Below are 15,141 nucleotides of genomic sequence, written 5' to 3'. Positions count from 1 at the left end.
TTCCAGAACTGCTTACATAAGCACAGCACTACTTTTTCTGGTATATTTAACCAGTCTATTCGTTGGAATGGCGCTAACCGTCTGGTTTCGTGGCTGCGACCCAGCGTTAAAGGGAGCCATCAAGAGCATTGATCAGGTGAGCTGCATTTATAAAGCACTTATTTGCAGTGACGCAGCCGTCATGCAGGGAATGCAGCCAGTACTTGCATCACTTTGTTAGGAAAGCAACCCCTTTACCGTGTTTGCATTATCTTACATGAAACAGAACGTCTAAGCCACCTCAATAATTAACAGAAGTCTTCCAAGACCTCAAACACACCGGGGGGGAAGGAATGAATAAAGCTTTGGAACAATTAAAAGAAGGGATAGTTTGTACTACACGGGTCTCTTAATGTGCACTCATGACAGCACCACAAGGGTGTCTTTTTGCGTGCCGTTACATTGAAACGCGACTATCACGGCCAGAATTCAGTTCATCGGGCTCAGCAGGGAAGCGCAATAACTACTAAGCCACCTCGGTCGTGTCCGGCTGAGGCGAATGTCCAAGCTTTCAACTTGATATTGCTGGCAGCCCCTCCTCCTGTTTAGCACGTGGCTGGCGCTGGTAGCGCTGTTTGTCTGCGCATTAAAAGTTGGCGCAGGAGGTCGAGCCTTCTGTACAGCGAAGAAAAGTGATTGATGGCGGTGGCTTGAGGCATCCTTGAACGTGCTACGCCTCTCTTGCAATGAAATTTATGCGTAATCCTGCTCTCTACGCCGCGATAGAGCGTCGTTTTTTGTAGGTTTAGTTTCATTTTGCTTGGAAAAGCAAACGATTACGCAATAAGGCCGGTATAGTAGGTGAAATTCTGGCACAGGCAGTGGACACGGGTGTGCCATGTCAGGCGCGTGCAAAATTTTACAGCAAGGAGTTTTATCTTTCATGAGAATTTTCGCACTATCCTAGCGATAAGAACGGATGGAGACTTCATATTAAATTGTTTTTCAGTAAAAAATTGATGTAGACTTATTTATCTGGGGATATTTTATGCTAGTTTCGTCGAATACTCAAACGAGTTGACCAAACAAACTTCTCTACTTTGTTATAATTTCCGTCCGCATTCGGGAGCAGAATAATATCATTGGTTTAGGTGCGTTTAGCGTCCCAAAGCGACTCAGGCTATGAGGGACGCCTTAGTGAAGGGCACAGGAAATTTAGACCACCTGGGGTTCTTTAACGTCCATTGACATTGCGATATACACGGGCCTCTAGAATTTCGCCTCCATCGAAATTCGACCGCCGCGGCCGGGATCGAACCCGCGTCTTTCGGGTCAGCAGCCGAGAGTCACAGCCATTTGACGCCGCGACGGCGACACCTGGATACATTTGGCAAAGGCAGAACTAATCTTTTTTTTTTGTTTTTTCGAGAGTACTGGACGAGTGAAATTCTCTCACCAACAAGATCATATCTTTCGATGATTTTCTAAATGAGGTAGAAAGTGCTTTCATTTGATTATTGCGTGATCTAGGGATCTGTTTGTTTCTCTGTTCCGTGATGCTCATTTGGCATACATTCTCTGTCACACGCTTGCTATTTAGTTCAGAGCCTCTTCTGCTTGGGCCAAATTGTGGATCGAACAAAGTAAAAATCAGTTTAGCTTATTTGTTACCACTACATAATATTCCCTATGTTGATAATTTGCTTTTTGGTGATATTCCTCTTTTATCTCCTGCCGCTGTCAATGTTCATTTTATGGAAGATGGGACTTTAACACTGTATCAAACTTGGCTATACAATGTTTTTCTGGCAACTTTTCTCGCATGGAAAATTTAGCGAGTGCAGTAGAAAGAAAGCAGACTCGAACTTCCTTTTTTCGAGATGATAGGTAGGCCTTCAAGAAAACAAGAAGAACGCCAGGCAAGCAATAAAACTCAATTTTTTATGAAGCACTGTGTTACGCTTTCTGGAATCTAATGCAACTGAGTAATCTCAAATATCCCTGAAGCTTACTCAAAGCATACAAAGGCAAAAATATTTCAGAGGGACGGCTAATTACATGCATGTTGGCACTGAGATCTCATTACAAGCTGAAACCTTTACATCTAGTTCTGTGGCATTGTTTCACGGTTGTACTTGCGGACCCATACAGGTCTCTCCGCGCACAACCACACATCTCTTCTGGAGGTGGTGATACGGACGCGATTATGACACATCGAAACCTATAGTTGTCACTTCTGCTCCGGTGATGACGCTTCCAGTTGTGGAAAATGTGCGACCCACGAAGGAGTTCTTCCGGAGAAGGCTTCTAATACTGTAGCATTAAAATTCAACTACTTATGTCGACAGCCTGTATAGTTGGCTCTGCACTCTCCTATCAGTCAGTAAAAGTTATAATGGCGATTATGCTAAGAGAAGTGTAACAAAAATTGATTAATTCTTTACAATGTGTCTGAATTTTTTTTTGGCACTCCTATCGACGCGACATTAAAACTAACCTGGGGGCGAATGAACGCTATTTTCCGATTGTCGAGGGAATTGCAGGACCCAACACATGAGACGCAGAGTTCAATTATATATAGAGTCCAGAGCGCACCACAGACTTGTTTTATTCTGTGGCAACTTTTTTTTCAATTACGAACTTAATTGTCGTGTGGTGTCGCTTTCATTTCAGATTATGCCGTACTATGTCAATACGCACCTTGTCTATGTGCCCGGATTCACTGGTCTCTTTCTTGCTGGCATCGTAAGCGCCGCCACAAGGTACCTTTTACGTTGTACATCCCCTTGGGCTGTAGACAAGTTTCCGCCCTAAACGAGTAAGGGCCCCAAGTTTTCACATTGCGTGCTGTTTTTTTTTTTGCGATAAAGTTATGCGGTAGAGGCTTCAAAATGATGTAATTTGAAGTCAGGCTTCACGCTACCTCTTCATTAATTTATAATGCCATATTTTTGGCCGCTAGTCCGAGCTTTGGTTTCCTCAGGCTTTGACGTAGGAGACGAGTGCACAAAAAACAAGTCGCGCATCCTGAAACAGCAATACTGCGCTGCCTGTTCCTTCTTCTGCTGGGTTGCCCAGAATCGCCGCAAGTCCCGTGCTCACAACAGGCTCACAAGTGTTGCAGTGATTTTGTGTACTCGTTTTTTACGTCACATCTCCTGGAAAAACAAACATACATTTAAAAAATATATTTGTGCAATCATCTATCTAGAACGTACTCAGCCTCTTTTTTTCACTTATGCCGTTTGTAATGCCCTGCCAAGTATTTTCCGCAAAAATCACCTTCAACTTTTTGGCTTTTAAAGTACCGACCCTCGATTTATTTAGCTACCTTTTATTCTTCATAACCACGTATGTAAACGACCACGATTCCATTACGCCGGAGCTATTACCGCATGAAGATGTGTTCAAATTACTTTGCTTTCTCCCTTGTCGCATTCATACATTATTCCCCCTTCGACGGCAAGAATGGCAAGTTAGCTTCATTTGCATTGTGTGTCGGCAAAGAGATACAAATGTAAAAAGCCTCCTAGTTATCCAATGACGCCGCTGAATTACACCTGGATTTCATCAGGCAGAAGATTGTATTTTTGAGATTTCCTTAATGGAGCCCCAGTATAGACCCATGCATTTTTCGGAGACATCATCTACGCTTGTATAAGAAAAGAGTCGTCTGTTATCCAACTGCGCTTAGGCCAATACTGGTCAGCTTTGTGTCCACTGCAGGTCTTTAATAAAGCGCCATTTGTGTAAGGCATTTCTCTGTTCAAGCTGTAAAGATGATAGCAGAACTCACAAGGTCTTAGGCAAAGATTTTCCCAGAGAAAAACTTAACTGAATAGCTAAACGTTAAAAGAGCGAATACTATTGATGCCCAGACCTAAATCTTCGGGCTCCATCTAGGCTGCAAGATAAGCGTGGGCAGGGGCACCGTTATGAGCTTCTATATGGTCCATCCAGTTCACCATGAAGCAAATTAAAATTTAAAAAAGCTGGCGACATGGCATGTGCGGTGGAAATTATCTGCTGCTACCTCTTTTATTATCCATCAGCCGCTGCGATTTGACATCATCAAAATTGCCCAGACTGTGTTGGTTCTTGCTTTCAATGCAAGAGAAAATTTCTGATTGCACTTGCGGTTCTTTTGCCGGGATAACAACTCTTTCCACATCAGGTAATATTTCATTTTGATGTCCTTTCCAATACGTATGAAGTTGTGTATATACTTAAACATCTGATCGGAAGAATTAATATTATAGCGTTATCATTCAGAGCTCCGCGGTTTAATGTACATTACGGCTTCCAAAACTGTAGATGCTCGGTTAGTAGCTTCAAACAGCAGAATTGAACCAAACTGTGGAAATATTTAGGATACTCACTGTCAGGACGAGTAGAAACGAGGGAAAGACTTTAGGACGGAACGTTAGATAACGGTGAAAAATTGCAGTCATGCCGTGAACACATAAACTACATGGCTCTGATTACAGCTTATCGATATCCGTTCGCGTGCCAGAATTTTCTAACCACACTAGTGAATTCCGCGGATTAGACTTCTGTAAGCGGTTTTTTGCAACCAAACCACATGAAGAGTACGCTTCACGTATACAGGCATCCTCAATGCATGTACAAGTTTTCTTACCATCAGCAAGCAAATGTATCAAAGAAAATGTCAACACGTTTTTTTTAGCCTTGCTGCAATTTCAGCTAAACTGTTTTTTAAATGCAGTTGGTCTTCTATGCTCGCTGTCGATTCGGGAAGTCGGTTCTAACCATCTGAGGTGAGAGGAACAAAAGACTGTCGACAAGCCATTGTCTTTCATGCAGATATGCCGACATTTTGAGCAAGACCTAGCCAGACTTGGAAGAACTACGAAGGAAGATGACAATGAAAAACATTTTGACTATAATTGGTGGTCGATGCCCTTATTCCGGGAGTCTATTTTATCTTGCAGCCGATCTAGCTCTTCCTACGAATGAGATAATATTTCATCATTTAGGTGGGCGCAACTGTAAAAAAACTCATGGAAGACATGGCATCCAAATTTTTTTACGCGAAGATCAAGATGGTAGGTTTAACATACCTTTCTACACTTTCAGTATGAGTTTATTTGAGGCTGATCAAATTGAGTTACTTTGCAGGAGATCGAGCACCAGAACTGAGTTACTTTGGTTGGAGTCCAACATTGCCGATGCATATTATAGTTCTTTCATATAACCTTGCCATATAAGCTTGCATAAACTCGCCCTACAAGTGCTTTGTATGACGAGCTTCAGAGAGTCCATTGTGGAGAGAGGGCCGACAGGTGGTTTCTTGACACACACGAAGATGACAACGAAGGGCAAAGCCTCGGGGTGCATGTCAATGTGTCTCACAAGAGGATTTGTCGCTAGGTCTCTTTCAAGACAAGTTCTGCTATCGAAACGTTGACAAGCCCCCTGAGGCTTTTCCTTCCCTTGCTCCCTCCGAGTTTCAGGGAGGCAGGGTCGTACGAGAATTTCCTGCGAAGCTAGGCTAACCTTTTTTTATCGTTCCTAATTACCGTATTGACATGGAGCGACCAAGTTAAACAAGAAGGTATTTTAACGTAGAATTAGAGATATCATTCGGCTGCCTGCGGTACAGCTTTATTTGCATACTTATTACCAGGGGAAGATGATATACCATAAACGTGCATAAAATTTCCGCTAAGCGGCATTCCGTTGCATTGGCCATAAATTAAACCATTCACGTATAGAAGTGAGATTATTACTAAGAGCGTAAACATGATTAGTGTGCTTAATTTGGCCGAAAATTACATATTAATCATCAAGTAAATCTACGCTGAACGATGCGCAACAAAATGCGGCGTTAATATGGATAATTAAAGATAACCTATAATACAATTCCTGGGACACACCAGAGAGGAAGGACCTTAGTAGGAAATTAGCCGCGTTTGTATTTATGATCTGAAGGCGCGTTCAAAAACAACACGATAGATCCCACATATAGTAGCCACTGTTATAAAAAAAAACCTCGCTTATTATGAACGAGGCACGTGATAGCGTCCGAATCAGCATCAAAGCAATGAGACTGCGTCTCAGATAAAACGGACAACCATGCGTTGTAAGTCGGATAGAACGAATGAGGAGGCGCCACAAAATCGCCCCGTAGTCGAAAAACTCGCGCTTATGGTACGCACTTATATGGAGGAGCGTCTCCAGGCGCCCATGATACCCCCTCCCGAAAAAAACATGCAGATTAAAAAACGGCATAAAAAATCCTACACATTGCCGCCAAAACAGCACAGTTTTGCCAAATGATGCCATCTACCGCAGTTTTACCAAATGCATGCCTTGGAAAGCAAAACATACACTGCTTAAACAAACGGCAAACTTTTGCATTAACATCCTACTATGCAGTAGGATATTGGCAGCAGCCGGCGGCTGCTTTTTGTCATTCACAAGTGTCACGCACTGCGATCCTACCTAGCTACGTAGCTACATTTCCATACGCTGCAGGCCGAAAACATACGCCTGTATAAAGCATGACTTTTTGTTTTACTGCAACGAGCACCCAACCAGGCGTAAGCTCCAACAGCGCGATGGGTGTTGCGTACGATTTGCTCGCCAAGCTGCTGTTTGAGTTTGGCGATGACGCAATGCAAAAAAAAAAAAAAACACGAGCTCTAACTTGTGCTTGGTAGCTTCGCAACGCACCACATGTTATCTACTCTGGCTGTGGTAGCATTGACCTGCTCGCCACCAAATACCACGTGCTGCACCGAGCCACCGAACATGAATGTAACTCACACGCTCAAGATGCCCTATTATAGATACATCATCCAGCTCATGCTGATAGCAACTGACGCACAAGATGGCGATATTTAAATTCGGATACCTTTGTACGCTGCTGTGGAAACAGGCTATGAGAATGGGACTGACTGCGGAGTGCACCAGGGATTACTTCCGTCAATCATGCTTTATTGGCCAAGGAACGGCTAGAACAGTGTTCAACATCCGCTTGGTTATAAGCGTGCGGATATGTAGTAATGCGTTGTTGACGCACATACAGCCCGATATGATTTCACTCGAGACTACTTCGTTGGTGCTGTTTATAACACGGGCATCGCAAAGCCATGCACTGACTTAGCCATGCATTGTATGCGATGTACGAGCGCTGGCCGGCTGCCGAGAATCTGATGGCGATGACGAAGAGTCCGACATGCAGCTTATTTCCATGAATGCTTTAAGCATGGTTAGTTAGACCCTGTTCAAAAGCACCCCCAATGTTGACACTTAGGGCCTTGGTAATAAGCATGAAGCGTGACTGCTCTTGGAACTTGGGAAGCTGTCGTGAGATTGTCTTTTTCAAAGACACCGACGCCAATAAGAATCCTTTTAAGAAACTCACGCCAACGCGGATTAAATTTCTTTTTCTGGCTGTAAAATGACAAGTTCATTTACTACGAGCCTCGGACAAAACGAACGCCATCCCCGCGACCATCAGGTTTGTTTAAAGCGATTGGACTGTATTTGATCCAGGAAAAAGATTCAAAATCTTGCTTAGCTTAAGAAGAAACCGATGGCGTACTTTATAAAAGGCCTTCACAAAATCGGGAAAAATACAGTGAGTTATAAATTCATCGTCCAGTGCCCTTTGATAACTGTTTTTACTGCCTCCACGTTAAAAAAAAGGCTTCCCTTTTATATTTTTCTTTATTCTTGGAAACAGAAAAAAGTCGCAAGAGGCTATGTTTGGGGGGGAATACGGGGGTTGGGGAACGACAGGCCAACCCCGAGAGGCTAAATTGTTGGTCACTCGTAAAGCCATGTGTGGGAGGACGTTGTCGTGATGAAGGAATCAATGACCTGACCGTTAAAAATCCGGGCGTTTCCTCTTAATAAAAGTGTTGATTAACAGTCTGGCGAAGGGGAACAAATTCCCAATACACAATTCCACTAATATCAAAAGCGACAAAGATAATTGTTCACATTGGCCTTCACTTGTCTTGCTGATTTTGGTTTGGGAAAGGAGAGTTGGGAGTCGTCCACTGGCTTGAGGCTTGCTTATTGTCTGGGCCATACCCGTAACGCGAACTCCCGTGACCTGTAAGGGCTTTGGTCAAAGCGTTTGAATCACTTTCCGCCTCTTTTTTTTAAGTCCTGGCTCAAATTCAATCGCATGTTTTGTTTTTTGAACCTGTGTGAGAAGGCGAGGAAAAAATTTAGCGGAAACATGACTCTTTTCCAACTGCTGAGTCAAAATCCGCTGGCACGAGCTCCAAGGCACGCCTGTCTCTTCTGAAATTTAGTCGATCGTGAAACAATATTCGCTGATTTTTTCGCGGATTTTTTTAGCGTTCCCATTCTTTCGAGACCTTTAGGGAAACTAAGAACGAGTATGACCTTCAACGTTCTTCTCACCACGTTTAAAGCGCCCAAACCACTCGAAAACTTGTATGCGGCTCATCGCACCTTCTTTAAAATGCTGTCGCAATACTTGATAAGCTTCCGTTGCCAATTTTTCAAGCAGGAAACAAAATTTTAAACACAGTCTTTGTTCTTTTAAATGTGCCATAATGAGTTAATAGGCGCAAAAAAATAACAGTGAGAGAAACACAACACTACGCTTGAACGTTTGCTACAAAGTGACGCCGTATGCACAGCTGTTTTCTGAGGATGATTACTAACCCCATCTAGCGGGAAAACAATTTACCGCGCCTACCAATGGCAGCGCGCTCTCCGTTCGGTTTTTCTTCGGTCCCTCCTTGTTCATGGACAAGAATCCTTCAGATGGTTGGACGCCGATTTCCAGGGACTGCGGTGAAATTTTAGGAAGCAATATTTAAAAGTCGTTTTAGAAATTTTGTGAAATTTCTGGTTAACTAGAAATTCCAGAAACAACATAAAAAAAAAAGAAAGAATCTGGTAAACTAGAAATCAACTAAAAGGAAGGGAAAACTTTATTTACACGAATGGTTTTTCCTGCGGTTTGGGGCGAAGTCGTCCGCCTCTAATCAGTGGTCGGTTGCCCTCAGTCCAGGGCTCCGCTGGCCACTGCCGCCCGTTGAGCTCGCTGTACCAGACCTTGTTGGTCTTCACAGCGGTCGCGGGACATCAGAGTCTCCCACTGCTCCGCACTCGGGTTTTGTATTTTGGGGACCACGTCTATGTTTTGGCAGGCCCATGTGATGTGATATAGAGTAGGTTTTTCGTCGCACCAGGGACATTTGTCCGTGTATATCGTAGGGTGCATTTTGTTTAGTACATGTAGGTTTGAGAAAGAGCCTGTTTGTAATTGTCTCCAAGTGACAGCTTCCTCTCTGCTGAGAGATTTGTGCGGTGGGGGATATCGCATTCTTCTGCGATATCGCGAAATAGTTTTGTAGTATGGCCGAGTATTCCCTGGGTGCTGGCGCGAGTTCCGCGGTCTCGTCGGATGCTCGGAAAGTAATGTATCCTCGAGCTATTCTGTCGGCCTCTTGGTTCCCTGCCACCCCCGTGTGCCCCGGTACCCACACAATTTTGTGTGGGATCTTGTCGTTTTGTTCTTCCCGGTTTTTAATTCTGTCGCTCGCTGCGAGGAGTATACGGAGTGCGTGACGACCTATCCTGCCATTCATGTAATTTCGGCAGGCTGTTTGAGAGTCCGTGAGTATTGTTAGTGACCGCCCGGTTCTATAGCCCTCCGCCACCGCTAGAGCAACGGCTAGTTCCTCGGACTCTGCAGCTGTGCAGCCTCAGAGAGACGCGCTGGTCATTTCGCGTAAAGACGAATCGACCACCGCCGCTACAGCGATTTTGGTATCTCCTCCTCTCCAAGACGCGTCGGCATGCACGGTCATGGCTTGAGAAGCGTATGTTTTCTCGATGAATTCGGCCCTCGCTTCTCTTCTGCCTCGATAGAGATTGGGATCCATGTTTTTTGGTATTGGCGCTACCTTGAGGGTCTTGCGAAGCTCGTCGGGGATCGTTGCCGTCCTCGACATTTCTCGCATCTGCTCGCGGTATCCGAGACTCTGCCGGAGCGCTCTTCCAGTCGTTGTTTGCAACAGCCTGAGTTTTTGCGACTCAAGCTGCGCCTCTCGTAGCTCCTCAAATGTGTTATGTAATCCCAGGGCCATGAGTTTTTCTGTAGACGTGTTGCGTGGTAGTCGGAGCGCTCTTATACGCTTTGCGTAGCAGGGCATCCGCTTGTTGTATTTCGTTTTATGCGAAGCATATTGCTAGAGCTACCACTCATGCCGTCGGCGTGGGACCCCTAGACGTCACACCACGTGACACCGTGACGTCACACCATGTGACACCATGACGTCACAGCACGTGACACCATGACGTCACACCACGTGACATCGTATGAGAGAGGCGGCCTCCACCTCGCGCCGTCGCCGTGGGACCCCTAGCCGTCACGCCACGTGACACCGTGACGTCGTAGTGACGATGCCATCGCACAGACACCGGAATGTCCTCGAGCGGCATTCCCGCGCATTTCGAACGCGCGTTCACAGCCGGTGTAGGTGAAACGCTCGCTCCACCGGGCAGGCAGACGCGGCTTCCGTGACAATCCAGGCGCTCACCCAACGCGCGTCTCGGGGTTAGTCGGCGTTCCGCTGTAGCCATGCCGTTGTCTTCCCCCACGACGAAGGCTTCTAGTGGTTGTATTAAAATGACCAAGTATGCAACCAAGGAAAGCCATGTATTACCAAGCCTAGCCATCAATATGCTGCGCATCTGCCTAGGCTTAACCTTAGCTAAGCCTCAGCCATAATTTTTTTTTTGTTGAGGCACTACTAGAAAGAAATTTCTGGCTAAGTCAATATCAGAGCTAGAGCGTGAGTTTGGTGAGTCTGTTACCTATTCAATGCTTTAAGGTAGGATAGTTACAGGATACACAGGCAATTCTAAATGGGCGTTCAGTGAGAAGTGTCGTTGATAAACAACGAAATAAAAAAAAGGCTTAGTTCATTACTGCTGGTATTTTGCATCAGGAATTGCGATACCTCTAAGTGGGCGCTGCCGGTATGGTTAGGATTAAGAGCAGGCAACCGGAAAAAGGGCAAGATTTCCGAAAATGAAGAAGTGGCTTATATGATGCCATAGATCTGAGACGACATAATTGCGCTGCCGCCACTTTCAAAGCCCGAAATCAATCTCTGGCAGTGCGACACAAGTCTTCCTCTTGTTTATTATTGATTTATTTATTTATTTATGTTTTAGGGGTCCGTTTATCATGCTTCCTCGGGGAGACCGAGCCGCTGTGACCGATCTTGCAGAGTATTCAGGCCTAGCCAGCACCAAGAGAGCGGGACGACTTCTTCGACTTCCGGCACAGAGTAGTGTCCGTACATGCCGGTAGCGGTACCCGCGACAGGTGGTACACTGCAGCTTCTCTTGGTGAAAAACGACCCGGCGTGGCGACTTATGGAAAGAAAGAACAGAGGGATTATAGTACAGCTTCAAGCTGTTGAAGTGGACTGTTTCGCGGCCACGGCGAAGCAAATCCGCATAGGGTGCAACGAGCTCCATGATATAAATTACAGGATAGGTTTGCCAGAGAACCCGTAGGGAGCATGATATCGAGGAAGCAGTTTCCGCAAAGGCCCGGAGTTCTGGGAAGCACCAAGAGCCGCGCAAAGGAGTCGTCGGGGTAGAATGTATAGCTCTCTGAGGTGTCGCGGTGATGTTTTTTCTGCTACCGATTCTGTATGGTAAATGAGTGAGCGAGCTGACGGCATTCTTCGGTGTACGTGGCAGTGTTCGAGAGGGGCGTCGGCTCTGAAATATCGGTGCGGTAACGAAGAAGAGTATCGAGTGTGCCGGAAAGTTCGCCACCGTACAGAAGAAAGAAGGGAGAGAATCCAGTGATGATTTGCGTTGCTGTGTTATACGAGTAGGTGACGAAGGGAAGAACCTGGTTCCAGCTAGAGTGGTCGGCGTGGACGTAAATGGCCAGTATGTCACTGACGGTTCGGTTAAAGCGCTCTGTCAGGCCGTTCATCTTAGTGTGGTGAGACGAAGCGGTTCGTTCGGTGGAAAATGCGGCATTTCTTGAGAAGGGTCTCAAGAGCGTTAGACAGCAATGCGCGTCAACCGTCGGTGACCAGTTCTTGAGGAGCACCATGGCGAATAATAAGCTTCTGCAGAGGAAAGGAAGCTACGTCATAGGCGGACGCAGACGGCAATGGTGAGGTTTCACTATAATGGGTGAGGTGATCGACGGACACGATAATTCAACGGTGACCAGCTGAAGTGGGAGAGAGAGGGCAGTAGGGCATATGCCAACGCGGTCAAATGGACGGGAAGGACAGGATAACGGCTGCAAAGAAGCAGGCGAGTTATGAGGGGGAGTTTTACGCCGTTGACAGGACGGGTAAGGCCGCACAAAGTGGCGAACAAAGCTGTACAAGCCATGCCAGTAGAACCGCAGACGCAGACGCGTGTAGGTTTTCAATACGCCGCCGTGTGCACATTTGGGGTCCGCATCGAAAGCAGCGCAAATCTCGGTGGATAGATTGCGGGAGATGAATAGGAGCCAATTGCGTACATCGAACAGGTAATTGCTACAATAGAGCAGGTCGCCCCGACGAGACAAGTGACGGGCTTGACGGACGAGAGAACAGGACGAATTGTCTGTAGCGGTACTCGAAAGAAATTCCAAAAGAGCGGCAGTCCAAGGGTCTTACAGTAGCTATGTGGACAAGTCGGTAGTGGCAAGCAAAAACAAGTCATAAATAGACACGAGGTCAGATGATGAAGCACTAAAGCCAGAGCGGTAAATGATATGGATATCACACTCCTGCAAGCGAGAAGCCCAGCGAGCAAGGCGGCCTGACGTGTCGTTCAGAGAGGCCAGCCAACACAGGGCATAGTGGTCGGTTACTATACAGAACGGGCGGCCGTAGACATCGGGACAAAATTTTCCAATGGCCCAAATAATGACCAAACATTCTCTTTCTGTAAAAGGATAGTTGGCTACGACTGTACCCAAGGTCCTACTGGCGGAGATGACCACGTATTCAAGGAAACCAGGTTTCCGCTCAGTGACAACGGCACCTAGTTCAATACCGCTATCGTCAATGTGAATTTCAGTTGGCACATTTCCGTCAAAGTGGCGCAGGATATTAGACGAAACCAAAATGCCGCAAATAGTGTTGAAGTCATCATCTCCAGCAGGCGTCCAAGTGAAGAGGTTCGAGCTGCCGTCGAGTGGCTTGATCAGAGGGGAGATGATAGAGGTGAAATTCAAGATGAAGCGGCGAAAGTACGAGCAGAAGCCAACAAAGCTGCGGAGCTGCTTCACTGGGGTTGGCTTTGGAAATTCGGCCACTGCATGAAGTTTGGCGGGGTCCAGAAGAATACCATCTTTAGAATCGACGTGTCCTGAAATGGTGATTTTTCAGGCAGCAAAGCGGCGCATTTTCAAATTCAGCTGAAGCCCAGCGCCAGTGAGACAAGTGAGGACGTGCTTCAGTCGGAGTAGATGAGAAGGAAAGTCCGTAAAAAAAGACAACGATGTCATCCAGATAGCAAAGGCAAGTCTCCCATTTCAGTCTACTGAGGATCCTGTTCATCAGGCGTTGGAAAGTTTCCGGGGCGTTGCAAAGGCCGAACGGCACGACATTTAACTCGTAAAAGCCTTCAGGTGTTATGTGGGCAGTTTCTGACCGATCAGCGTCAGCCATCGGCACCTGCCAGTAGCCTGAGCCACGTCGAGAGAGGAGAAATACTCGGCTTCTTGCAAGCAGTCCAGGGCATCATCGATGCGTGGAAGAGGATAGACGTCCTTGCACGTTATGTTGTTGAGCCGGAGTTAATCAACACAGAACCTAAAGGAGCCATATTTATTTTTGACCAACACAACCGGAGACGCCCAAGGACTATGGGAGGGCTGTGTGAGACCCAGACGAAGCGTGACGTCCACATGATCGGAAATGGCGTTGCGCTCAGAAACTGACACATGATAGGGGCGCTGGCGCAGATGGGCGTGTGTGCCGGTGTCGATGGTGTGCGCAACGACAGACCTGCTGCCCAAGCCAGTCTGAGCAAGATGTGAGAGGAGGGAGACGATCACATAGCAAGGACGGGATGTCAGCGTCAATGGCACATTGGAAAACGCGTTGGAAAACGCAACATCACAAGAGCTGAGCACATTGACGTCAAAGGAAGCAGCGGTATCGAAAATAGGGTAGGGAAGGCAGGAATCAATCTCCTTAGTACGCCCGATGCATTCACCTCGGAGCACGGTTGACAGTTACGAAGATGCGTTGGAGATGTAAATCGCACTTTGTCCATTGTGGATCGTGAGAACAGCGAATGCAAACAGCAGGCCGGGATGGCGGGAAGCGGCTGCGGTATGCGTGAGGAAAACATGTCAATGAGTGACTCCCGCGCAGGAGACGAGAATGAGTGACGCCCGCGCACGAGGGCAGCAGAAAACGGAGGAATGCCGGTATCAGTCGCAACAGTACGTTTGGCAGACTAGGTAGACACATCTCACAAGGGGGCGTCACAAAGCGGAGAAAAGGCTATTCCGCTCTGACGGAACGACGACTCAAAAACAAGTCGCATCCAAGGATGATGTCCTGTGAGCAGTGATACAGACCAATAAACTCGATGGTGTAGAAAACATCTTGAATGAGGACACGGGCCGTACAGGCGGCTGAGGGATGAAGGCGCTGTGGGGAGGTGGAGCGCAGGGAAAAGTCAGAAAGCGGGGTGGTAACTTTGTGTAGCCGACGGCAGAGCTTCACTGATGACGGCTAGTGCAGCTCGTGTAGACGAGAGCGAGAACTGCGGCATCTTCCATGAACACTACGATTACACTGGCGGGACGACACGGATGACACGAGGTGTTCGAAAGAAGCGCAGTTCTTACCTCGGGGCGACGACTCTTTGTTTCTCTCAAGGGAAGAGTTAGAACGTCGCAGCAGCGAAGAACGGGAACGGCGACGAGCGCAAGGCGATCGGTGCGTGTAGCAATCTTGGCGGTCTGGTGATACAAAAGGGTACCGGGCGGCCTTCTCGGCGGGGATGCTTCGCCATTGTACGGAAATGAGCGCAGATGAGGTCGAGAAGGTAGAAGGCGCTGGCGCAAAGCCGGCTGACATGGCCTGGCAGACAAAGGTGTAGCAGGCGGGCCGGTTATCCACAGTACGCCAACGGTTCGTTGGTTGTGGGCGGTTT

At 46.9% G+C, this 15,141-nt stretch overlaps 1 protein-coding gene across 1 annotated transcript in view; it reads left to right on the top strand.

Moving 5' to 3' along the window:
• Nucleotides 1–15,141, top strand: part of LOC149325406 (sodium-coupled monocarboxylate transporter 2-like) — a 61,728-nt gene that overhangs the window by 29,871 nt on the left and 16,716 nt on the right. Inside the window, exons 7-8 of the mRNA XM_089564266.1 lie at nucleotides 7–136; nucleotides 2,653–2,741. Of these exons, the coding sequence (XP_089420392.1) occupies nucleotides 7–136; nucleotides 2,653–2,741 (219 nt within the window). The remainder of the gene's footprint in view (nucleotides 1–6; nucleotides 137–2,652; nucleotides 2,742–15,141) is intronic.

This window comes from Amblyomma mixtum, chromosome 10, assembly GCF_055824585.1.
Source record: "Amblyomma mixtum isolate Tamu chromosome 10, ASM5582458v1, whole genome shotgun sequence".
Lineage (NCBI taxonomy): Eukaryota > Metazoa > Arthropoda > Arachnida > Ixodida > Ixodidae > Amblyomma > Amblyomma mixtum.
This window is presented reverse-complemented; position numbering and strand designations above follow the sequence as displayed.